Raw genomic sequence first — 26,643 nt, 5'->3', positions numbered from 1 at the left:
ATCCAGAGGATCTCATGAACACTCAGACAAAATGGTAAACCACAGAAGTAGTTTAGTCCTAGAATCTTTCTAGGGTTACTTAGAGGCACTATAATATGGCCTCAATTATAAGTAAGTGGCTGGATTAGGTGCCGGAAACTTGGAAAGGAGTTGAAATTATCAGGAAAAGTTTGGGAAAGGAAGGTGTTAACACTGAGATCTAACATGTACAGACATGGGGCTAGACCCCTGCAAACATAAGCTCATTGAATCTTTCACATGAAGAAGTATCGGGGAAACCCCACCCCCGATATTTATCGTGGCTTCTTTTCTATTTCCTAGGCGTCCTGGCTGGTTTGAGAAATAAAGGGAAAGAGTACAAGAGAGAGAAATTTTAAAGCTGGGTGTCCGCGGGAGACATCACACGTTGGCAGGTTCTGTGATGCTCCCTAGCCGTAAAACCAGCAAGTTTTTATTAGTGATTTTCAAAAGGGGAGGGAGTGCACGAATAGGGTGTGGGTCACAGAGATCACATGCTTCACAAGGTAAAAGAATATCACAAAGCAAGTGAAGGCAGGGCGAGATCACAGGACCACAGGATGGGGCAAAATTAAAATTGCTAATGAGTTTCGGGTAGGCATTATCATTGATAACATCTTATCAGGAAACAGGGTTTGAGAGCAGACAACTCGTCTGACCACAATTTATTAGGCGGGAATTTCCTCATCCTAATAAGCCTGGGAGCGCTACGGGAGACCAGGGCTTATTTCATCCCTTTGGCTTCCACCATAAAAGATGGACACCTCCAAGGGGGCCGTTCATAGACCTACCCTCAGGGTGCATTCTCTTTCTCAGGGATGTTCCTTGCTGAGAAAAAGAATTCAGCGATATTTCTCCTATTTGCATTTGAAAGAAGAGAAATATGGCTCTGTTCCATCCGGCTCACCGGCGGCCAGTTCAAGGTTACCTCCCTTGTTCCCTGAACATCACTGTTATCCTGTTCTTTTTTCAAGATGCCCAGATTTCGTATTGTTCAAATATACATGCTCTCCAAACAATTTGTGCAGTTAACGCAATCATCACAGGGTCTTGAGGCGACATATATCCCCTCCTCAGCTCACAAAGAAGATGACAGGATTAAGAGATTAAAGTAAAGACAGGCATAGGAAATCACAAGGGTATTGGTTGGGAAAGTGATAAGTGTCCATGAAATCTTCACAATTTATGTTTAGAGATTGCAGTAAAGATAGGCGTAAGAAATTATAAAAGTATTAATTTTGGGAACTAATAAATGTCCATGAAATCTTCACAATTTATGTTCTTCTGCCACGGCTTCAGCCAGTCCCTCTGTTCGGGGTCCCTGACTTCCCGCAACAAAGAAGGACTTAGGGTACTATGTCCAATTCACACCTGAGGACCTTGAGACTTCGAGCAGCTAATAAGTGACAGAACTAGGAATCTAACTCAGGCCCAGTTGGCTGCAAAGCTCACGCATTTCCACTGGATTACACATCTATTAAGATGCACACCACGTCCAGGCACAGTGGCTCATGCCTGCAACCCCAGAGCTTTGGGAGGCTGAGGTGGAAAGATCACTTGAGGCCAGGAGTTGGAGAACAGCCTGGGCAACAGAGCGAGACCCTGTCCTTACAAAAAAATTAGAAAAAAAATTAGCTGGATGTGGGTGACACATGCCTGTAGTCCCAGCTACTTGGGAAGCTAAGGCAGGAGGACTGCTTGAGCCCAGTAGTTCGAGGTTATAGGGAGCTATGATTGCACCACTGCACTCCAGCCTAGGCGATAGAGTAAGACCTCCTCTTAAAAAAAAAAAAAAAAAAAAGATAGATTATACCCCAAGAAATACCAGGACTACCTAAAGGGGAAAAATTGAGTGAGCTGGAAGATAGGGTCAAGATGGGTGGAACCCTTCAGCTTCAGAATAAAGGTTTCTTTTCTATAGCCAACTGAGCCCAGGGCCCTGTTCTGTAACTCACTCTTCCCTAGGGTTTCTCTGCCTGGAAACACAAACTTCTACCAAAAGCTCTCCATTCACAAGTCTTTATGTATCTGACCCTCTTTAGCCCCAGCAGCATACTTGGCACACAGTGGGCTCCAACTAAATAAGAGTGTGCTGAGGGCCTAGCAATTGATGACTTGCACTCTGCTCAATAGAATCCCCCAATCTGTATTAGATCACTCCTTTCTCTGACCTGTATTTCAGAGGTTGTACTAATTTCCCATCTCATTTCTTCTCCACTTCCTATTCCACTCATCCCCATCCCCCCCGCCCCTAAGTGAACTAGCTCATCATTCAATTTGGGGGCACTGTGAAATAAACCTGAAAGAAAACCACCTATGTGCTCAAAACACATAAAACATTTGCCTCTTGCAAAACAAGGCTGCTTGGATTGCTGATTCCATCTCTACAGCATCACGGTGTCTTACACTTTTCTGGTTTACAAAGTGCTTAGACAGACTAAGTTGACTGATTCTTACAACTACCTTGTGAGGCCAGAGGAGAGGGTCCCAGGATGCCCATTTTATGGGTGAGAAAACTGAAGCTCAAAGAAGCAAAGTATCACCAAGCCAGCAAGGTGGGGAATCTGCACTGCATCCCAGGCCTTCCACGCCCGGACTCTCCTTCCCTGCTCTCTGAAATGCAAGAGGCTATTACCTGGCAGTGCTCAACCTCATCCGGCAGAACATGAATCACTGACTTGCGTCCTCCATGGGCTCCAAAAAGGTCCAGTTCATCAATTGCCTCAAGAGCTGCCTACAAACACAGGTATGAGTTACTTTTTCTTTCTAATAAACATACACTCCAGTATCTGGCACTCCTTTTTCATTAAGCAATCTAGTATACATGTTTTTCCAAAGGTAACGAAACACATTTTAAAAATCCAGCTAAACTCCTGTAGTCACGTTCTAGTTTTTTTTTTTTTTTTTTAGAGACAGGGTCTTCACATTTTGCCAGGGCTGGTCTTAAACTCCTGGACTCAGGTGATCCTCCCATTTCAGCCTCCCAAAGTGCTGGGATCACAGGCGTGAGCCACTGTGCCTGGCCCTATTCTTATTTTCAGTGGATCAGAGCTCTCCTGTACATTGCTGCTCATTATGGAAACAAGAAAGAGAAAACAGAAAAACATTTTCCAAAGTGAAGTTAGTGTTCTACCAAAAAATGAATTAACAAGTTCATAACGTTGTGTGTGTGTGCGCACTAAATTCATGGTCGTCTTTTCTCTCACATGTTTTAACAGTTAACTTCAAACATCTGGCACTTCAGAAAGTTAATTCTTTTAGTAATAAGTACATTTTCTGTTTACTTCAACAGAGCATAATTTTTGTTGCTTTAAAAATTATAGCCCTGGAGGCTCTACTCTGTCCAAAAAATACACTTCATTCTGGAGGAGGGAGGGAGGCACACTATATGTCTATGGCAAGAGAAGCAAACTGTGGCCCACAGATTGAATCTGCCCCACAGGTGTGTTGTTTGGCTTGAAGAGTATTTTAAATGAGTTTGAATTGGAGTACCTTCAGGGAAAGTTTCCTAATGTCCCCAATACCTCCTCTGACCCCCATCTTGCTGTCTGGCTAGTTTCACTTCGTATTGTTATTTGACTGACCTTGCAGACTTTTGAACTTGTGAGTCCGACCTACAAAGTGGTGATATTCTCCAGTCCTCTCTGAGACCCAGAAAAGAAGACCGGACGTCACACATGCAGCTTCTTAAACAACAGCAAGAGCTTAGACCCGTGGGTGATGGCAGCAGCTAACCAGGACGGATCACTCTTACTTTCTGCCACGGGCAGATTTCAGCATTGGAAACCTACCTTCTTTACCTAGAATTTCAGGTGGCTGGGGTACCTGTGCCACTTGAATTTCACATACTTGCTGTTGACTTTTGAAAAATATGCTAATCAGATTAAATCCAAATTCCTGATGAAGGGAACCAAATCAAAGCAGTAAAAACGTGCAGAAGGAAGAACAAACAGGACGACCGTCACCTTGGCCATTCCTACGGAGCTTGCATTCAATTCCGGGATGCCCTGATTAGTCTTATCTCCACGCTCCCACATTCCATAATCCTGGGGGAGAAAAAGGTGGGAATCAGAGGAGAGAAAGAGGTATATGAGAAGTGCTATGGGAAAAATGCTTCATGTTCCTTTTGAAACATAAGTGGATCTTCTCGGAGGCTTTGTAGACTCACACTGTGTTCTTCCTCGATTTCAGTTCATGAGACCTCTGTGCAGAATTTTAGAAGAAAATACTCAAGTGGGACAAAAGTGCATGCCACAACACTCTCAAATTTCTTATTTCTAGAAGGTATTCATTTGTAAGAAACTCTGGATGTATGGAGAACAAAATATTTTATCTTCTTAAGATCGAATAAAATGCTGCCTCTCTATTTAGTCGATGCCTTTGAACTTATGTTGTAAGATGGAATACAGAAACTTTAGCACATGGGTCATAACTAGTCGAAGCCAGCAAAAGCATTTAAAATAATTTAGTACCTATTTTTAGCATTACCTCTTGGGGAAAAAATGCTCAGCAAGTAACTGGAGCCAAAGTCACAACTGAGACACAGAACACTGAACCTACGTGGTATTTACAAACCAATTACTAGGGATTGACTCAGAATGCTGGCACCCAGAGAACTTGATACATGTGTACCTAACGTATAATTCATATTCTCATTAAAAAATCCACATATGGGATGCTATTTTATTTTTTTATTTTTATTTTTTGAGACAGAGTCTCGCTCTGTCGCCCAGGTTGGACTGCAGTGGCCGGATCTCAGCTCACTGCAAGCTCCGCCTCCTGGGTTTACGCCATTCTCCTGCCTCAGCCTCCCGAGTAGCTGGGACTACAGGCGCCCGCCACCTCGCTCAGCTAGTTTTTTGTGTTTTTTAGTAGAGACGGGGTTTCACCGTGTTAGCCAGGATGGTCTCGATCTCTTGACCTCGTGATCCGCCCGTCTTGGCCTCCCAAAGTACTGGGATTATAGGCGTGAGCCACCACGCCTGGCCAGAGCATTTTCAAAATGTGGAGACTGAGACTCAGGCATCCTAGAGCAACTTCCCCGCTGAGCATGCCTGGTGACTGAGCCTGGGCTTCTTTCCTTGAGCACTCCTCTCATCTGCGCCTTCCTGTGGCCCAACCCACCTTTCCTCCAACCCTGGCACTGGGTGATTTATCCTCAAAAACTGCTCTGATTGCTGCTTTCCCTTGCTTCAGGGTCTAAAATGACAAATGCTGTATTTCCTAGTGGATCACATTCACCTCTCTCTCTCTGGATGTCCACATGCCCCATGATCTGGCCTCCTTAGACACACCCACAAGCTGAGAGTGGAACACAAGATCCACCTACGTTCTACTCTTTTCCAATGTCAGCTTTCCCCCTAAGTCTACTCCTTTACTCTGTACCCTTTTCCTCAAGCACCCCCTAGCCCACCCAGCTGCACTCAGAGCCTGTTCCTGCCTCTGGGACTGCACAAGCTATTCCTGTACCCAAACTCCCTATCTCCTCCCTTCTGCTGATCTAGACTCTGCTCAGCTTCCAAGGTCCAACTCAATGCCCACCCTTTCCACAAAGACTTCTCAAGTTTCTTCAGACCAAGGTTTGTCAACTTCAGCACTACTCCATTTCGAGCCAGGTAATCTAAGCCGTGGGGGGCGGGCCTGTGCATTGTAGGATGTCCAGCAGCAGTCCTAGTCTTGGCTCACTAGATGCCAGGAACACCTACTGACCAGGTGCGACAACCAAAAATGTCTCCAGATGTCACCAAATGTCTCCTGGGAGGGCAAGATTGCCTCTTGTTGGGAATCACTGCTTTAGACCTGAGGTTAGCGAACTCCATCCAGTCTTTGGACCAAATCGAGTTTCCCGCTTATTTTTGCAAAGTCTGTCTGGGACACAGCCATGCTCATTTGTTTACATGTGGTCTATGGCTGCTTTCATGCTACAAAGGCAGAGCCAAGTAGCTGTGACAGAGACCCTAGGGCCTGTAGAGCCAAACATATTTACTCTCTGGCCCTTTACAGAAAACCTTTGCTGACCTTCTTTTAGACCATAGTGGCTTTTTTTAAAGCCAACCTTTACCTTTTCCCTCCTTCCCTGATAGCTTTACACACTGGGGTTGTTGTGTAAAGGTGCCTCAGGCTTTGCCTTCCAAACCAGACAGAAGCTCGGAGGAAAGGGGTTTTATATACATTTATACTCAGCAAATCTGGCCCAGGTTGGGGCTCTGCCTGGCTTGAGCCCCTCTACCTGTGGCCCGGTTTGGGGTGATGCTCGTGGCACTCCAGCTCCCACCAAGGTGCTAATGCTGCTACCTCTTTAGCCCCAACTCAAGCCAGCACATATGCATCCTGCAGGACATTTTAGGATCTTATTTCAAACAAGCATAATGGGAACTACCATTTAATCCAGTAATTCCACTCCTGGGTAGCTACCCAGAGGAAAAGAAGTCGTTATATGAAAAAAAACACTTGCACATGCATGTTTATAACAACAAAAACATGGAACCAGCCAAAGGCCCGTCAGTCAACGAGTATTTAAAGAAGTTGTGGTATATATATGATGGAATACTACTCAGCCATAAAAAGGAATAAATTAATGGCATTCGCAACGACCTGGATGAGACTGGAGACTATTACTCTAAGTGAAGTAACTCAGGAACGGAAAACCAAATATCGTATGTTCTTACTCCTAAGTGGGAGTTAAGCTGTGAGGATGCAAAGGCATAAGAATGACACAATGGACTTTGGGGACTCAGAGGGAAAGGGTGGGAAGGGGGAGAGGAATGAAAGACTACAAATAGGGTGCACTGTATACTGCCTGGGTGATGGGTGCACCAAAATCTCACAAATCATCACTAAAGGACTTTAATGTAACCAAACACCACCTGTTCTCTAATAACCTATGGAAATAAAAATAAAATAAAATAAAATAAAATAAAATAAAATAAAATAAAATAAAATAAAACAAGCATAATGGGCCGGGAGCGGTAGCTCATGCCTATAATCCCAGTACTTTGGGAGGCCGAGGCTGGAGGATCACCTAAGGTCAGGAGTTCGAGACCAGCCTGGCCAACATGGCGAAACCCCATTTCTACTAAAAATACAAAAATTAGCCAGGCGTGGTGGCAGGTACCTGTAATCCCAGCTAATCAGGAGGCTGAGACAGGAGAATCACTCGAACCTGGGAGACGGAGGTTGCAGTGAGCTTAGATCATGCCATTGCACACCAGACAGGGTGATAGAGCAAGAATCCAAATAAATAAAATAAAATAAAATAAAATAAAATAAAATAAAATAAAAAAACAAGCATAATGGATTCAGACAGAGCACAGAGTGCATTCCAAAAACATGAAACCCCCAACTCTATCCCAGGACAAAACTAGGCACTTTGTGTGTGGAGATGACACAATCTCATAGCTCTAGTCTCACTAACTTTTTGGTGAGCCCCAAACAGCCTGGCCCTCAAAACACTGTATGATTTTTATTCTTTTTGATGACTGGCACATCGGAAAAGACTGCCAGGGTTGATACTTACAGCGACTTTATATGCAGCTTCTATGTAAAAGACAAGATTCTGTATGAAGGCCACCTCATCGAGGGTGAAAATGATACGTAAGCCTAGCAAAGAAAAACAATGAGGTTATGAAGCCATGTTGCAGAGAGCTGCCAGTCACAAATTACAAATATCACACTAGGAAATAAACCCTTTTACCCTCATTTTCATTTTTCTTCCAAAGGCATCAAAAATGAAGTCTGAAGTAAGGCATAACAGTGAGTGTCTAATCTCAGAAAAGAGGGAAGGAAGGAGGGAAGGAAGGAAAATAAGGAGAAGGAATGGCTCCATTTTGCTGTGTGTGCCTATGAGTAGAAAGGGTTGAGAGAGATTTGGAACCTCTGGTACAGGTTGGATTGGTGCTGAGAAGGTTCCAACAAAGCAAGGATTTTAGTCCAGAAGAACCACAGACACCGTCCCTATCTTTGAGTGAGCCAAAGAGAAGGGTGAATACTTTTCCCAGTGGGAGACAGGGAGTCCGCAACTCCAGGAGCTGGCCTTCCACCCTGCGGAAAAATACAGTCAGTTATAACAAACACAGGTATTTTTAAAGTATGAATTCTGGAAGTTGCTATGGATATGATAGGAAATGGACTCTTACATCAATGACGGAAGCTTAGCTAGTAAGCCAGATTAGAAGTTGAATCAGAACTAAGTTTAACTAGAAACTGAAAACAATTTGGCAATATATGAGTTGCCTTTGAGTGATATCTAACTCTCAGAAGGAAGTAAATGAAGATGGGGTCAAAGTTGGTATTGCAACATTAGTTATAGAAGCAAAATAAAAGAAGGAAGGAATAGTTTAAGTATGGTATATCCATTGATAAACTCACTAAAATAATGTTTATGAAGAGCTTGTTATATCATGGGAGAAATGCTTGTTATAACGCTGTGTAGTAAAAAGACTATGTTTATGTGTACAATGTGACCTTAAACATGTAAAAAAAAATGCACAGGAAAAAAAGACTTGGAGGAGACACAGCCAAATGAAAGTTGGCAGTGGAATTTTTTTCTTTGTATTCTGTTATATTTTCCAAAATATCTACAGTGAGCTCATATTAACTTTCATAGCCAAAACGTAACTTTATACATGTGTGATTTATTCACACAGTCAAAACAATACTGCTGACTGATTTCTGGGATTTTGAGGGTTTCACACTTGTGGTCTGCAATGAATGGGAGGCCTCAGACACATCAGTTGACTGGACTGGTAGGTGATACGAACTCCGAGATACAGCTGCTAAGTGCCCTAACGTGGGGGAGCATCTGTGGCACATGCCATCGTGGGAGACAGACCTCCTGGTATAAGACCCTAGTGGGAGAGAGAGAGAGGCCTGGCGTACAGGCTGTCACAGAGGCCAGCGGCTCCAGCTTCAACGGGAACGAGGCACACCATCGGCAAACTGTGAGCCTACTCAGCCTGCTGAGTAGCGGGCTGCTCAACCTGCTCTGGGCACGCTGCTGAGTGGCGGAAATGGTGTTGTTCAAATATAATTTGGAAAAGTGAGGGTGTGTCTAGAAGAGGGTGACCAGGGTAGTGAGTGGGAGAGCTGAAAGGACAGGGCTGCTGATCCTGGAGGAGAAAAGTCTAAGAGCAGGGGTGAGATGGTCTGCAGATGGCTGAGTGTCAAAGTTAGACCGGACCTAGGTGGCTCCGGGAACTAGGAGAGTGACGGTAAGGGGGCTGTGTGCTCAACAGAGGGAAACTAAGAGAGCCAGCTCAACAGCCTCTGCCCTGCTGCTGCCCAGGTGGAGGGTGACTGTCCTCTCCGCAGGTTACAGACAGGGTCTCTGCACTCCCTGCCCTATCGCAGAAACAAATGCGTGGAATATGGGGAAGCATGCTTGTCTTTTGTGTGAACTGCTAATTTATAATACTGATTGCTATGGTTTGAATGTGTCCCCTCCAAAACTGAGGTGTGGCCAATGTGATGGTATTAAGAGGTGGGGCCGTAAGAGGCGATTAGGCCCTGTGGACTCCTCCCATCCTGCATGGGATGAAGGCTCTTACGAAACACGCTTCGTGGAGCCTCTGGCTCTCCTGCCCTTCTGGACTCCCCCACGAGAGGGCACAGCGGTCCTCCTCTTTGGAGGATGGAGCCCTTACCGGACAACTGAGCCTGGTAGTGCCTTGGTCATGAACTTCCCAGCCTCCAGAACTGTGAGAAAATGCATTTTGGTTCGGTATAAATGGCCTTGTCTGAGAAATTTTATTAAAGCAGTGAAGCAGCACATGGCCTGACACACTGGCCGCTGCCTGCCCTTCTCCCACCCCTTTTCCAGATTGTCACTCCTTATACAACGGGCTCCAGCGATCCCGGCTCACCTGAGGCGGTCATCTGGGCCAGGAACAGGAGGAAGAGAGAGGTGGCATCCACCTGGAGGTGGCCCCACTGGTCATCGTCCACCACCGTGCCGCAGGTGGCGGTGTTGTACTTGGCGTGCAGGCTGTCCTTGGTGCTCTGAGTGTGTTTGAACTTCTCCACTTTGGCCACCTGAGGGAGAAGGCAAGCCCGCTCTGCATAGTTATAGGGGTTCATGGCTGGCAGAGATCACCGCCATGGCCAGCCACCTGGATCTAGAGCTCTTATCTGCTACTTCTGGGAGCCAGAGGGACGGAAGGCAGCTGCTAGGTGGCACGGCACAGAGGGACTGTGCTGGGGATTCTTCTCGCCCACTCGCCTGAAATGTCCCAGCCTGGGGGGAATCTCATCTGCAGGAGTGACAGGTCATGCCAAAGGGTGTCCTTGTCTACATATCCCCAGCTGTGACACATGGCAGATACTCAAGGAGAGACGGCCGGAGGGAAGAAGGGAGAGAAGGAGAGGAGGAAAGGAACCTGTTTAAATTTCAATTTCTTGTTTCTTAATGTTGAAAGGAAAAGAGCAACTATGTCTTCGCTTGCGCTGACTGAGGGTGGGGACTGCTTCGTCTTCATCTTTGAATTTGTGCAGATCCTAGTATAATGTTCTGTATGCAGTACATGCTCAATGAATTGTTTTATTTACCCCTCACTGAAAATACCACTCAACAATAATATCAAGTTTTAAAAACTCAAGCATTTCATCTCAATGAAAATATACCCTTTCGTAAACATGATGGAGTAAACAATAATATAAGGCTTTCTAGAAGCCGCTTTTAAAAAAATGTTTTCTTCCCCCTCCAAAAAAAGCATGTTTCTCCTTTTATCCATGTAACTCTTCAAAAGAGATTCTCAGAAACTGTCCTTTGAGACGGTGGTTCAATAGTAAAGTTACTGAAAATAATTTTAAAAAGAGAAGGTAGCTGGGCATGGTAGCTCCTCACGCCTGTAATCCTAACACTTTCGGAGGCCAAGGCGGGAGGATCACTGGCGTCCAGGTGTTCAAGACCAGCCTGGGCAACATAGTGAGATGCTGTATCTTAAAAAAAAAAAAAAAAAAAAAAAAAAAATTAGCTAGGTGTGGTAGTACACACCCGAGGTGGGAGAACCACTTGAGCCCAGGAGTTTGAGGTTGCAGTGAGCCATGATTGCACCACTGCACTCAGCCTGGGTGACAGTGTAAGACACTGTCTCAAAAAAAAAAAAAAAAAAAAAATGAGAGAGAGAGAGAGAGAAAGTAAGCAAAATATTTTCAATTTCTCTTCCTCTTGAGAAGTACAAAACATCTTAAGCATGTTAACTGTCACAATTACAATGACATGGAATGCCCACTTGGCAAACACATGTGTTGGTTCTGCCTACCTGTCTCATCATGCACTGGAGAAGACCTCGCATCAGCTTCACCACGTTCTGTGGAGATAAAGCAGAATCAGCAACACGGCCCAGGGTCCTTGCTGTAGGAAAATCACCTCCTGATCACTGTGGCTGGCAAGCCAGTGCTGCCCAGCAACTGCCCTGGAAAGGCCAGTCCCGAGCCTACGTGAGTGTTCTGATGGTTCATGTCCTCTCTGCTCCATCATAAAGAAAGAAATATCTCAACAAAGTGACTTATCTCAAATAAAGGGGTTGGATCAGATGATATCCGCCAGCTCTGAAATTCAGTGACTCCTCGCTGACATCTTAGCAACACAATTCCTGTAAGTGTAGTACTCTGGAGCTTTATGTCATATTTCTTGGTAATTTATTTTTGTTACACTAAGTCCACCATGTCTGCCCAAAAGTAACGTTCGCCAACATGGCCATTTGTGAAACCATCACTGAATTATTGAGTAAAGCTCTAACAAAATGCAACTGACAGCCAAGGTTTCTGAATAATATGATTTATTGTAACCAATTACTACTCTTATTATCCTCATTATAAATAACAACAATAATGCTACATTAATACGTGAGACACCATGTCGCAGACGATCCACTGACCGTGAGGCCATTGAAGAATGTCTGAATCAAAGATAAATCCCAAGGGCTCTCATGCCAAGAGAATGATTTTTATATTTCAATGCTACCACTCAAAACACTTGGAAAATACTTCCTGTGTTCAGGGACAGATTATTTTGCTACAAACTCAGTGATGGCAAATCTTTGGTAGGTATCTTGGTTCTAGATTTGGGAAAACAATAAAAGGACTTCATTGTCCTGTATGGTGAATAACAGAGGCCCCCAAATTGGATAACACCAATTTGGTTCAAAATTAAAGGGTGACCATAAACTACTAAGATTGCTTTCCTAGAATGGCTCAAATTAGAAAGGCATTTTTAAGGGAAGTTTCAAAAATATTTTAAGCAGTAGCAATAATGTTTGGATAAATATCCTTCCAGAGTGACTACTCTGAAGAGTACATGCTTTGGAATGTGAAGCTGTGGTGAGGTGACTTTTAAAAAACTTATCAGTTTATGATGATGTCTTGTGCATAAATATGTACAAAATGGATAAAGTACGTGTGAAAGAAATGTAACTAATTATACAAATTTACACTTTGGGGTTAGAAATGTGGATGCAACCACGTGCGGTGGCTCATGCCTGCAATTCCAGCACTTTGGGAGGCTAAGGCGGGTGGATCACTTGATGCCAGGAGTTCGAAACCAGCCTGGCCAACATGGTAAAACCCTTTCTCTACTAAAAATACAAAATAAGCTGGGCATGGTGGCAGTCGCCTGTAATCCCAGCTATTCGAGCGGCTGAAGCAGGAGAATCGCTTGAAACTGGGAGGCGGAAGTTGTGGTGAGCTGAGATCGCACCACTGCACTCCAGCCTGGGTGACAGAGTGAGACTCCATCTCAAAAAAAAAAAAAAAAAAAAGAAATGTGGTTGCTTTCATCTTCTATTTGGTATGATTTTGGATGTTGTCATTGTCTTACGGGGGAATCTCCAATCTCAAACAGAAAGACCAATGTGAGGTTGAGACTATCTAAGTGCTTCCCCAAAATATTCTATAGCAGAAATAGAGGAGAGGCCTGCACCGAAACAGTTCTGCACGCATAGCTACTTCTCTGTGGGTTTTTCAGTTCAAGGAGAAGGTGGCTGAGTAGCCGAGATACAGCCATCAGTCACTATTACCTGCTCCAGCTCGTAGGCCTTGGCCTTGTCCTCATCGCGGTCTGCATTCTTGCGGTAGGCCATGCCCAGGCCCCACACAGCCAGGATACTGTAGATGTTATCCCGCACCCAGGCATCCTTCTGCTCATGGCTGGCTGACAGTAGCCCCGTGACGGGATTCTATTAGAGAAGAGACACAAAATGGCTCAGTGCCACCCTTCATGCAGTCCCTAGGTAACAGATGCTTGCCCTAATAGGGCAGATGAGGACTGGGACCTGGAAAAGGAAGACCAAAGTTCCAGTCCTTGCTCTGCCACTAACAGTGTGACCTTGGGTGAGACATCACATCCCTTCTCAGCACCCTAGTTTCCTCACTTGTATAATGAGGATACACGACTAGAAAATCTCTCAGGAACATTCTAGCTCTTACGTTCTTGCTTTCAGACGAGACCACACTGTTGTAAGTGGTAAAACAGAAGAAACAGCAAACAGGAAAAGACGGCAAGGCTTTCACAAAGCTGCATATTGCAGACTATAGGTCGTCTTCAGCCTTCATGTGTCCACACCAATAGGTAAAGCATTGAACCTGTAAGCAAGAAACCTGGAGGCGGGGCCCCAATCCACTTTCTAGCTCTGTGTGACCAGGGAAACCACGTTCCCTCTCTGGGTAATCCAGATACTTCACGTGCCTAAACAGAAAGTGTCAAGCAAGAGGACATCTAGGAGTCCTATTTAGCTATGATATCATGAGTATTTAAAAGGGCAACTGAGTCACTAAAAAGCCAGACCTTGCCACAAAAAATTATACACAAATGTTCATAGCAGCATTATTCATAAAAGCCAAAAAGTGGAAATAAGCCAAATACTCATCAACTGATAAATGGATAAACGAAATGTGGTCTATACAAACAATGAAACATTATTTGGTGGAAAAAGAAGTATCGATGCATGCTACGACAGGGATGGACCTTGAAGACATCACCCTAAGTGAAAGAAGCCAGATGCCAAAGGCTACATATTGTGTGATTCCATTTGTATGAAAAGTCTAGAAAAGACAAAGCTATAGAGACATAAAGTAGATTAGTGGTTGACTGGGCTGGGAGTAGAGGTAGAATCTGGAAGTCAGTGGCTGCTAGTTTTTTTTTTTTTTTTTTTTGGTGATGAAAATGCTCAAAAATTGATTGTGGTGATGAATGCACAAATCTGTGAATATACTAAAAACCATCCAGTTGTACAGCTTAAATAGGTGAATTGTATGGTAAGTAAATAAAGCTATTAATTTTTTAAAAGCCAGTCCTAATAAACTCTGCCTAGAAATCAGATTAGAGTCACATAATGATAAAGTCTCTGTTGACATTTCCTGAAAATTTGTACATATCTAATAAAATGTATCACAACAATCAGAATCTTGTAAACTTAAAAAATTACATTACTCAAAAGGGTAGCATATTATTTACAAGATAGTTCATGAAAAAACTCCACTGGGTACATTCATAGTGATACTGCCAATATTAGGTAAAAAACACTGGCATGGTTTCACACGTTCCCACCTAAGGAATTAAATATTTGACTTTCTCCTCTAACAAATCTACGCCCTCTATCAAAAACTCTAAAACATCTAAAATTCAACTGATATTACCTACAGGAGCAATAGCATTCAATGTATTGACATGGTTCTACGGCCAACAACTATGAATCACTGACGTTAAAGTCAACCAGAATTGACATCTAGGAATGACTGAAAGTACAAATCTTATTCCAATAGTGGACTACTGGTATTCTTTTAGAAAATCACTATTCACCAATAATGTACAACATAAGCATTTTGGCTGGGTGCGGTGGCTCACACCTGTAATCCCAGCACTTTGGGAGGCTGAGGCCTGTGGATTACTTGAGGACAAGAGTTCTAGACCAGCCTGGCCAACATGGTGAAACTCTGTCTCTACTAAAAATACAAAAATTAGCTGGGTGTGGTGGTGCGCGCCTGTAGTCCCAGCTACTCAGGAGGCTGAGACAGGAGAATCACTTGAATCCAGGATGCAGAGGCTGCAGTGAGTCGAGATTGTGCCATTGCACTCCAGCCTAGGTGACAAAAGTGAGACTCCATCTCGAAAACAACAACGTAAGCATCTTTATCTGTTCTGAGGCCTGTTGGGTAAGCCAGAGACAGGGAAACTTCAGGAGACCCAGAGTAAGAACTCAACCCATTCCTCGTGTGCCCACCAACCATGAGTCTACTAAAACAAACAACCTTGTGGTAACACAGCAGTGATCACTTACACATAGTGCCAAGTGTGGTTTGGATTATGAAATATCCCTGTCCTGTTAACTGAAAGTCATCTCTCTTACTCTTTAGACACCGCTTAACTGTTGGAGTAGATTAGTTCATCCTCACCCAAAGCTATATTGTCTGTCCTCCTCATTCAACTACAGAGAAGCAGTCTGAGTGTTTCAGGGGATCCCCATATTCAGAACCATACACATACATGCCATGTAAAATTAGGGTGTTACTGCACTTAGCAATAGGAATATTTACTTTTTGACTTGCTTCTCTTGTTAAGTCTATAAAAACCAACGCATTGTGTTGGAAGAAGACGGGGGTGGTTCCATTTTGACGTGATTCATAACACCTGAAATGACCACAGATTGGCAGATACTCTGCCACTTCTGCTCTGCTGTCCCTTCTTTGAGATGGAGTCTCACTCTTGTCACCCATGCTGGAGTGCAATGGTGCAATCTCGGCTCAGTGCAACCTCTGCCTCCCGGGTTCAAGTGATTTTCCTGCCCCAGCCTCCCGAGTAGCTGGGATTACAGGTGCCTGCCAGCATGCCTGGCTAAATTTTTGTATTTTTAGTAGAGACGGAGTTTCACCATGTTAGTCAGGCTGGTCTCGAGTTCCTCACCTCAGGTGATTTTCCTACCTCGGCCTCCCAAAGTGCTGGGATTACAGGCATGAGACACCGCACCCAGCCACTGCTGTCCCTTCTAATAGGGATGACCCAGTGGTTTTGTCTTTGAGTCATTCCCTTGCCTGGAGATGGACTATGCTGCCGTATCTGTACTCTCACTCACTGATGCTTATGAACCACCTGAACAGGTCCATCTCTTTGGAGCTCTGGAGTCTTTATTTTAAGTATGGCAATGGAGGAGGAAAAAAAGCCTGCCCTGTCTGATGCCATTCTGCAAGCTAAACATAAACACAGGCAAATGCAGACCACTGGAGGACGGTGGGGAGATTGGTCCAAGCCAAGCCTATGGTTTCAGATATGATCATTTTAACCATATGTTGGTTTCCAAACACTGAAAAACACTATTTAGCTATATCTGCACCCACACAGAGCACTGTAGAAATACATAACCGTAATCAGATAGATGTATGTTTTTCAGTTGTCTTTCTTCCTTCTCTTTTTTGCTTGGTTCCCTCCCCCTCATGTCAGCAATTCCACACACTCCATATAACAACCCCATATATACATTTTTTCCTATGTGTTACTAAAACCAGATTTTTTTTAATATATATATATATAAAATAATTGTACCCCTTAAATAGGTGAAGTCTATATATATATATGTATGTATAAATTCCTGTTCATGCACAGGTTTTCTTTTTGGAGGTGGGGATCACTGTTGTTTTGTTCTCTTTTTAGATGGAGTTTCGCTCTTGTCACCAGGCTGGAGTGCAATGGTGTGATCTCGACTCACTGCAACCTCTGCCTCCCGGGTTCAAGAGATTCTCCTGCCTCAGCCTCTCGAGTAGCTTGGATTACAGGCGCATGACACCACACCCGGCTAATTTTTGTATTTTCAGTAGAGACAGGGTTTCACCATGTTGGTCAGGCTGGTCTCGAACTCCTGACCTCAGGTGATCCGCCTACCTTGGCCTCCCAAAGTGCTGGGATTACAGGCGTGAGCCACCACGCCCGGTCAGGGCCACTGTTTTTAACGAGCAGGATGGTGGGATCATATGATACACACTGCTGCACCCTGCATCTCTCTTTCAACAGGACCTATGAGGTCCCTCCAAGTCACCTGGCATAGTTCAAACTCATGAGTTTTAGAGGCTGCATCATATTCCATAGAAAATCCCTGTAATAACGGGTATTCATTTGTTTTCTGGGATTTTTTTTTAAATTTGGCAATACAAGGACTGTAATAAATATCCTTATATATTCAACAGTGCTTTTATTTCCATGGAATAGAATCCCACAAATGGGTCTGCTGGGTTGGCATGTTATATGCATATACACTTTAAATTTTCATAACTATTCCCCATCTCTGCCGTAAGTTATCAATAGTTTTAATTTTTTGTCAGTCTGATGGGTGTAAAGTGGTATCTCATCACCATTTTTATTTTTACAATTTTTATATCCCTGACTACCAGTGAATTTAACTATCCAGTCATTCTTGTCTGGGAGAGAGGACCACTGGATTTGCTCTTCTGTGAGCTGATTTTTAGTTTCGTGTGTGTGTGTGTGTGTCTGTGTGTGTGTGTGATGGAGTCTCACTCTGTCACCCAGGTTGGAGTGCAGTGGTGCGATCTCGGCTCACCGAAACCTCCGTCTTGGGGATTCAAGCAATTCTCCTGCTTCAGACACCCGAGTAGCTGGCATTACAGGCACCCGCCACCACACCCATCTAATTTTTGTACTTTTAGTAGAGACAGGTTTTCTTCTCACGTTGGTCAGGCTGATCTTGAACTCCTGACCTCAAGTGATCCACCCGCTTTGGCCTCCCAAAGTGCTGGGATTATAGGCGTGAGCCACCGCACCTGGCCTAGTTTCTTTTTAACCAGGTATTATTTCACCACTGCTACCTACAAAGAAAGACAACCTTCCATGTATTGTGTTTAAGAGCAGAGGCTAGAATCAAACTGCCCGTGTTCAAAGCTCTCCTACCATCCAGCTGTGACCTTGAGCAAATGATTTCGGTGTCCATCTGTCAAATGGGGATTACAACAATGTGTACACCTCATAGGGATTTGTGAAGATTAAATGAATTCATATCAAGCTTTTTGGGTTCTGTCTGGCACACATAACTGCTCAATAACTGCAATGTTTAATATTATTGACCTGTTTGAACAGCTTTCATTAACATTATTTCTTCTTCATATAATTACAATAATTTCAGGAAGTCAGATGAGGTAGCTAGGGGAGGAATCTGCAAGTGAGGTCGATGTAACCATCATTTTTATTAGAAAAAAGCACCACAGTTGGGGGTGCCCTCTTTTATCATTACTATAAACATTACTGATGAAGATATTTTATCACATTGACATTTTTGAAACAAAAAAACCTGGCCACTCTGTCTTCTCCACACCCGAGTCTTGCCTTTCCCCTTCAAGTTTAGCCCTGAATTTTGCTCATTCATATAAATTTTCTCTGTTTACTTTGCTAAACTGTGTACCTTGACTGAAAAAAATCATGACTGATATCAGCGGCAAATTCTGTAATAGTATCCACTTTCCCACCTATATCAGGTGACTGGATGTAGAGTCATGAAGGATGGGAAATGGGGCACATCTCTAGAAATGGCAACTCAGAGGGTAGCTAAGAATCATAAGCAGTAGGTATCACAAGCCGGTCTTAGTGGAGACAGCCCGAACCTGCACTGACAGTTAGCATCCCTGCCGCAGGAGAACCTGCCAATGATATCCTTAAACTCTATGAGAAGGGGCCAGAGACAGAGGAGCCTAATATAAACTGACTTTCATCAAAAGCAAGGGGCCAAGAGCTGAGCAGCTTGTCCTTTATCTCCAGCCATTTGTTCACCTCTCTTACCTTCTCCACTTTCTCTGGGTTTCTAATCTAGGAAAAGTGCCCTTGTTGGCTGCTGTTGACGAAGAATAAAGGGCAGGCCCCTATGACCTAGAATGGATTGGGGCCCAGAGCTTGGCCCCTATGGTCTGGTAACAACATTAACATCTCAGTGGCTTATTACAACAAATGTTTACTTTTTGTCCATGCCTCGTGTCCACCCCTGGCCGGCTGTGGTTCTGCTCTGTGTTATCTTCCCTCTAGGAACCAGGCTACTCGAGCAACTTGTATCTAAAACACTGCCTGTATGAGACCATTCTCACATTGCTATAAGGAAATATCTGACACTGGGTAATTTACAAGAAAAGAGGTTTAACTGGCTCATGGTTCTGTGGGCTGTACAGGAAGCGTGGCGGCATCTGCTTCTGGGGAGGTCTCAGGGAGCTTTTATTCACGGTGGAAGGCAAAATGGGAGCAGGCAAAACGGGAGCAGGCACTTCACATGGCAAGAGCAGAAGCAAGAGGGAGATGGGGGAGGCGCCATATACTTTTAAAATACCAGATCTCAGGAGAACTCACAATTGCAAGGACGGCACCAAGGGGTGTTAAACTGTTTCTCACAAATACTAAACCATTCATAAGAAATCCACCTGCATGATCCAATCACCTCCTGGCAGGCTCCACCTCCAAAACCGGGGTTGCATTTCGATATGAGATTTGGGCGGGGACAAACATCCAAGCTATATCACTGCCCATCCTGTGCACAGGAGAAGACAGACACAGCAGTCAGTTCATCATGAAGATAAAACAATCCTAGATGTGTATGAACCTAACAAGAGGTAAAGGAATAAACACACAGATGGACAGAACAGAACAGAGTCTAGAAATAGATCCACATGAACAGGACAAACTGATTTTTAACAAAGATCTAAAGACAATCCAAGAAAGAACAGTATTTTCAACAGTGTTGGGACAAGTGGACATACATATGCAAGAAAAAGAATCTCAATCTCAGTTCCACAGCTGTAGACCAGTTTGGAGAATACTACCATCTCAACCCTAATGAGTCTTCTGATCCACGAACATGGGATGTCTTTCTGGCACAATCTGAAGCATGGTTTTCATACTACAAGATTCCTAAAGGCAAAGCCTATCTTTTTCGTTTACCACTCTAGCGCAAGGTCCTGGCCTAGTTAGGTACCTAATAAATAAATAAATGAATGTATAATAAATCACTATATTTCTACTGATTTATAGTCTGAAATATCTTTTCAAAGGTACTTAAAAGTATAGACATTCTCTGTCTATATATATTTGAATTATACATAGCTAATACAAGTAATTTACCACTTAAAAATGCCCATTTTGGTTGGGTGCGGTGGCTCACGCCTGTAATCCCAGCACTTTGGGAGGCTGAGGTGGGCGGATCATGAGGTCAGGAGTTCGTGACCAGCCTGACCAACATGGTGAAACCCTGCCTCTACTAAAAACGCAAAAATTAGCCAGGCATGGTGGCACGCGCCTGTAATCCCAACTACTCAGGAGGCTGAGGCAGGAGAATCGCTTGAACCTGGGAGGAGGTGGTTGCAGTGAGCTGAGATGGTGTCATGCACTTCAGTCTGGGCACCAGTGCAAGACTCCATCTCAAAAAAAAAAAATGCTCATTTTATTATTATGCATGTCCTTCTGTTCAGCCTTTCTTTAGGAAACTCAAAAGAAATAAATCAGACATGTACAATATGAACCTTGAAAATGACTCAAGCAGAAGGTAAAGCCTCATTTTTGCTTTAAAAGTAGAAAAGTGGACAAAACAGGGGAGCTGCTTCAAGTACAGGAAATGGCTCATTGCTCAACTCAGAGCTGAGATGGGTGAAACAGAGAACAGTAATGTCACAGGACGGAGGTGAAGTTTAAGGAGGCAGAAGTTAGGGTAGTGAATTTCAGTGGGGATCAGGGTGCAGTGGTGGAAACTGACCAGAGAATACAGGATACATGACTCCCTACGGTGGTGTGTGTATAATTTAAAAATACAGATTCAACATTATAATTTTGTATTGTAAAATGAAATACAAAAAACTAAAGTCTTCATCACACAAACTTGAGAAACAACACTTAAACAATCTTCTTGACTGGTGGCAATACAAAGATGGTGATTCTCCAAGCAAGCAGGGGATGGGTTAGATTTTAACAACAGAAGAAAGCAGAGATGTTGAAATAGTAACATACACTGTTCCTTTGTGGGTGCGTGCATGGGCACGGAGGGGCAGGTAAGGACTGCAAAATGGATGCTGAGCCAATACCGGAACAGCAGAATGCCAAGGACTTGGACAATAGATTGAAACAAACTAAACAGCATTCAGTAAGGATTTGTTCATTGGGCTCACTTGTTTCATAAATTTTTGCTGAACTAATTTTATTAGCCATCACTCCCACATTTGAGTTGACTCAGCTCCCTTTACACATACACCCCCACCTCTGGGATCCCAATAAATCTTTAAGCAGAGCTCCTTCTCCCTTTGCCACATCACTCTCCACCCCAGCAGCCACTCTGTGACCCAGCCACAGCTTGCCCAACACAAGAAAATTTTCTTAGGTACAAGAAAATTCATGAAGCCAGTCTACTAAACCCATCTTATACGACAGTCAAACAAACAAAGAAAATTCAACTGGATGATACTGACTGCAAATTTTAACAGCAACCTACCAACAGTGTGTGAGTACCACGTACCAAAAGTCAATGCTGTGTTAATAGAAGTATTGTTTTTGGAACCAGGGAAAAAAGAACCTCACCAAACGCCAGCCTGGCAGAATACACCTGGTATACTTTGTTACCACCAAACACCATGTTTCAAAAGAGACATTCACTACCTAGAGCATAGCCAGAGGAGGGTGATTAGGGCAATGAAAAAGCTAAAAGCCACATCTCATGGGAAGGAGGAAGAATACAGCTGTTAAGGGGAGGCTTCAAAGAGCTGAAAGGTTGTCCTCTCCAAGAGGGATTTAATTTTTCCCTTTACTGAACTCTTCCGATTTCAACTCAGGGTGTCCCCTTGGGCCCTTCGCTTCGTCCCTGTCCTGATGGAAATGCTGTTGCTTCTGCCTGTCTAGTACCTGTCTCCTCCCTTTCTAGTAATGGCCTATAATTTCCCCTGCTCTGCGCAGTGTGGCTCTGGTGGGGCTGACTTTGGTCCTGGCCCAGCTGCAGGGAAGGATATGTGGCCCAGGCCTGGCCAATCTGGGCAAGGTTGAGGGACGGGCAGACAACCCAAGCTGGACCACCTGAGAGGCACTCTAAGTCAATCAGGACCTTCACTGGAGCCACTACAGGAAAAGTTTGCTTTCTGTGGAGGCTGCCGCTCTAGAAGACTATCACCTGCAGCTCCCAGGGATACCTCTGCCACTACCTGGGACGAGCCTGCCAGAGAATAAAGCCCACTCAGAGTCAAACAGGGCACTGAAAAGAGACATACTGTATTTGATGACTTGAGCTCCTGGATCCAGCCATGCCTGAATCTAGACCAATCCCCTGGACTTTTCAGTTATTTGAGCAATAAATTCTCTCTTGTGCTTAAGGCTATTTGAGGTGAATTTCTGTCATTTACAACTGAAAGAATCCTGACAAATACAACCATGAATGCTTATATGGCCAGGATGAACTAGACACCATAAAACATGTGTTTGGTGCTATTAAAGACATGGAAGATTGAGGCAATAACAAGGCAAAAGACGTATGCCTGATGGTAGCAGCAAACTACTTACATCTAACAGTTTGCAATTCAATTTCTAGCTGGATGGCACAGAGATGAATGTTGTCATCTACGTACCAGAAATAACACAAAGTACCAATTCCCTTTTTCCCCGCTTGATCTCCCAGGCCTTTGGTTCCCTTTCCTTCACTCCATGGGACAGAGGTCAGAGGCCTCAGGCCAACCCTACCCTTGGTCTTTTTTCCTTTGGATTAAGAATCACTAAGTGCATATCCTCACCTTGCTCAGTTTCGAGGGAGGAAAGTATAGTTCAATTATTCAAATAAAATACGCAGAAGAGACCAGGATAAATGTTTAAAAGACATGATTTCTTACCACCACTCTCCATTGGTAAAGCAAAAAATAGAAAGTGAAAAATCCTGTTACAGTAACGCCAACAACTGGTTAAATTAACTTGTTGTACCAGAATTCTGTTCTAGCTACTGCCGTTTGAAATATTAAAGAGGAGTAGGGAAGGGCAATACTTTACACTTGAGATGTGTTCTAAAGGAGGAATTATAATAGCGTTTATTTCAAAATGATTGCATCTACAATTGAGACTACTGATTGTACAAGTAACAGTTTCTTTTTAAGTTAGTTTAAAAGATAGATTTTGTACAATTTGGTAGGTAAACCTCAGGTGTCTCGGAGAATAATCCTGAAACCATAAGCTCTAATATGCCTCGCGCTTTACTTAAAGGGATCACAGGTGTGTAATTCTCACTTTCAGGATGTATTTTTGTCTAAATTGCTGCTTATTCGATTTTCCCCTCTGGGTTTACAAACAATGCACAAGCTGCAAGCTGTCCTGGTCCGAGGTATTTGCACCATCTGATATGAATGATGGCCTACAGGGAAATAAACTGGGTTGGAAGCCAAGCATTACAGGCATCCACTTGGTTGCAGCTTCGTTCCAGATCCCGATGCTCATCTTAACACTTTGGAAACTCACACAAACCACTCTGGGCTCCTTAGCTACAATCAAACGTGTAAATTACTTTACCACTCTCCTAGGAGACTTTAATTCTTTGCCTCTCTCATCAATTCGTGTAGTAAGGAGGGAGGATTACTGACATGAAAGTCCTGAGCCTGTTGTTGTGGAAACTTACAGGACACATTCAGCTCAGAGAGGGCTGTCAGTTCCCTCCTGCTAATACCTGAAATGTTAGGTACTGGTGGATTACTGGGTGCTGTGCTAGTCAACTTTCAGCTGAACAGGGGTATTGCAGATGTCACTATTTGATATTTTCAATTATAAGACTGACTTTTATTCCGAAAGTTTCAGGTTGGGGTTTGGGTTTGGAGCATGAAGACACCACATGTCACTCCACAGTTGGGCTCTTAACCTGGTGCCTCCAGAGGATCTGCTACAAGTCCACGGATCGGCTTTGTGGGGTGTGTGTGTGGGAGTACGCATTGTGGACGGGACATGGAAGCTATGAGACTCCTGAAATTTTTGTGTGAGCGTTTTCTCTCAGGAGAACATTGGATATTCAGCCTCTACCAAATTCTCAAATGGATCTGTAACCCATTTGATTAAGAACCACTTCTCTAGATGTATTTTATGAACATGAATTATGTTCTCCCTACCCATTGTGAGAGAGGTGTGATATTTATTTCACTAGTTAACAGTGATATTCAATATGTGACAAGGAACAATATGGCAGAACTAAGTTTAGTGGAATATTTAAATAAACACCCTTTTAAAGTTTCAGTATTTTAACACATAAAGTAAGGAGAAGGCAACTTTGTTTGATATTCACAGCAATCTGGCGTATCTAAGCTATTTATCTCCACTCATCTGGCCTGGTCCAAGACACAGTGCTTACACCTCACGAGAAGAAATGACCTGGAGAAAGGTCCCCGCAACTCTCTTGGTGGTGGCTCTTTTTTTTTTTTTGAGACGGAGTCTCGCTCTGTCACCCAGGCTGAAGTGCAGTGGTGTGATCTTGGCTCACTGCAACCTCCACCTCCCGGATTCAAGCAATTCTCCTGCTTCAGCCTCCAGAGTAGCTGGGATTACAGGTGTGCACCACCACACTCGGCTAATTTTTTTGTGTATTTTTAGTAGAGACGGAGTTTTACCATGTTGGCCAGGCTGGTCTTGAACTCCTGACCTCAAGTGATCTGCCCGCCTTGGCTTCCCAAAGTGCTGAGATTACAGGCATGAGCCACCATGCCTGGCTGGTTGGGGTTCTTTAACTGTAAAAGGCGACTACGTGATCTGACTAGATCTTTCGGATCCCTGCAAAGCTTGAAACAATTCCAAATCTCTCCCTTGTGTGAGTTATTGCAGTCCTTGATTTGCAAATGGAGGATTCGAGCACTTTTTTCCTATGAATTACTCAAATGTTTTCATCTGACACTAAATTATTTAAACGCTGTCCAGAAAAGAGCAAAAGCCTTCCTCCTGGCTTTCCCCAAAAAGAGCTAAAGTAGGAAGTGCAGAAGGCAGGGCCCTGGGTTATCCCAGGAGGGGGAAAATGCTATCCATGGAGTGATTCCTTTAACACAAAGACCAGACAACCACGTGTCAGCCAGTCCCTGTCTAACTAGGCACTAAAAATGTCACCTTTGCCCCAATTGGACCCAGTGCTGCCCGAAATGCTGGAGCTGGTCCCTGGAGAAGGGCACTTTGGCTTCAGTGGGGAGAAGTACAGGGAAGGGACTGAGTGGATGCCAGAAAAAGACAGGAGGGGAAGCTACTGCAGGAGGAGGGACAGTGAGGCTGGTGGCTCAGACAAGGATGGTGGGGTGACCGAGGAACAGAGGCAGCAGGGTGGGCTCAAAAAATGTTTAGGGTATAAAATCAACAGGGTTTGGTGGTGGATTGGATATAGGTGGGAGAGGGAAAAAAGGGGGCCAAAAAGTCTCCTAGGCTGCCGACTGGGTGGTGGTGCCAGACTTGTTGGCAAAGATCTTGGGTTTGCTGGAAGGAATGAGAAACTGGGGGTGGCTTTCTCTCATTTTCTCCTGGGGTCACTCTTGACAGAGAGGCAAAGTTTTCAAGTCAGTGGAGCCTGTTACTAAGCACAGAGCAGGACCCCACTGGTGGCGAGTGAGGGGAGACTGGCAGCTGTCGGCTTGGCTGAAGCCAGCTAGCAGAGGCTGGCCGGTCACAGGAGGGACTCTGCATTTTGTTCTAGGAGTTACGAATGCTATGGCAAGGCTGCAAGAGGAAAGTAGTGTAGTCTGGTGCCTGATGGAAGATCATGTACTACTTTGGAGAGGAGAGGCTGAAAGTGGAAGCAGGGAATGAATTAGGAGACTAGAGGGGTGGGTCCAGTCAAGAGATGATGGTGGCTTGGACAAGGGTGGTGACAATGAATACAGACAGAAGTGGGTGGAGCTGAGATGTTTCAGTGGTCTCTATCCATTAGAAAATTCTCCCCATTCTAGGTGGGGAATTTCCTCCCATTCTAGGAAGAATCAAAGCTGACTCCTACGCTATGTTTAATATAGCCTCGTTTAAAAAAAATAAAGCCTCAAACATATAGGGAAGCAAAGAGAAAGCAATATAGCCCATATCCATATAACCATCACCCAGATTCAACAAATGAAAGCATTCTGCTGTAACTGTGCCACTTTCCTTTATAAAAAAAGAAAGAAAAAGTTAAAGATCAAATTGAAGCCTTCCTTGTAGTCTTCCCTAATGGTTCACAAACTTCCCATTTTAAGTGTAAAAGGGTCATGAGATCCCTTTACACTTAAAAATTACTGGAGATCCCCTAAGAGCTTTTGTTTATATGCATTCTAGCTACTCATATTTACCATATTGGAAATTAAAACCGAAAAAATTTAAAATATTTACTAATTTGTTAACAACCTATTGCATGTCAACATAAGTAAAATTTTTGTATCATTTCAAAACAAAACATTAAAATTTTTTTTCAGGCTGGGTGCAGTGGCTCACACCTGTAATCCCAGCACTTTGGGAGGCCAAGGCAGGAGGCTCACTTGAGGCCAGGAGTTTGAGAACAGCCTTGGCAAAATAGCGAGACCTTGTCTCTCTAAAAAATACAAAAACTGGCCAGGCATGGTGGCTCACACCTGTAATCCCAGCACTTTGGAAGGCTGAGGCAGGAGGCTCACTTGAGGCCAGGAGTTTGAGAACAGCCTTGGCAAAATAGCGAG

At 43.9% G+C, this 26,643-nt stretch overlaps 1 protein-coding gene across 1 annotated transcript in view; it reads right to left on the bottom strand.

The window, feature by feature from the left end:
* PHKA2 (phosphorylase kinase, alpha 2 (liver)) overlaps positions 1-26,643 on the bottom strand; it is a 90,807-nt gene that overhangs the window by 47,893 nt on the left and 16,271 nt on the right. Inside the window, exons 2-7 of the mRNA XM_011995810.1 lie at positions 13,032-13,190; positions 11,277-11,324; positions 9,879-10,047; positions 7,535-7,617; positions 3,984-4,064; positions 2,654-2,752 (exon numbers count right to left, since the gene is read on the bottom strand). Coding sequence (XP_011851200.1) covers positions 2,654-2,752; positions 3,984-4,064; positions 7,535-7,617; positions 9,879-10,047; positions 11,277-11,324; positions 13,032-13,190 — 639 coding nt within the window. The remainder of the gene's footprint in view (positions 1-2,653; positions 2,753-3,983; positions 4,065-7,534; positions 7,618-9,878; positions 10,048-11,276; positions 11,325-13,031; positions 13,191-26,643) is intronic.

Source organism: Mandrillus leucophaeus, unplaced genomic scaffold, assembly GCF_000951045.1.
Source record: "Mandrillus leucophaeus isolate KB7577 unplaced genomic scaffold, Mleu.le_1.0 Scaffold499, whole genome shotgun sequence".
NCBI classification, from domain to species: Eukaryota; Metazoa; Chordata; class Mammalia; order Primates; family Cercopithecidae; genus Mandrillus; species Mandrillus leucophaeus.
The sequence above is the reverse complement of the archived record's forward strand: the minus strand, read 5'-3'. Positions and strand labels throughout refer to the sequence as shown.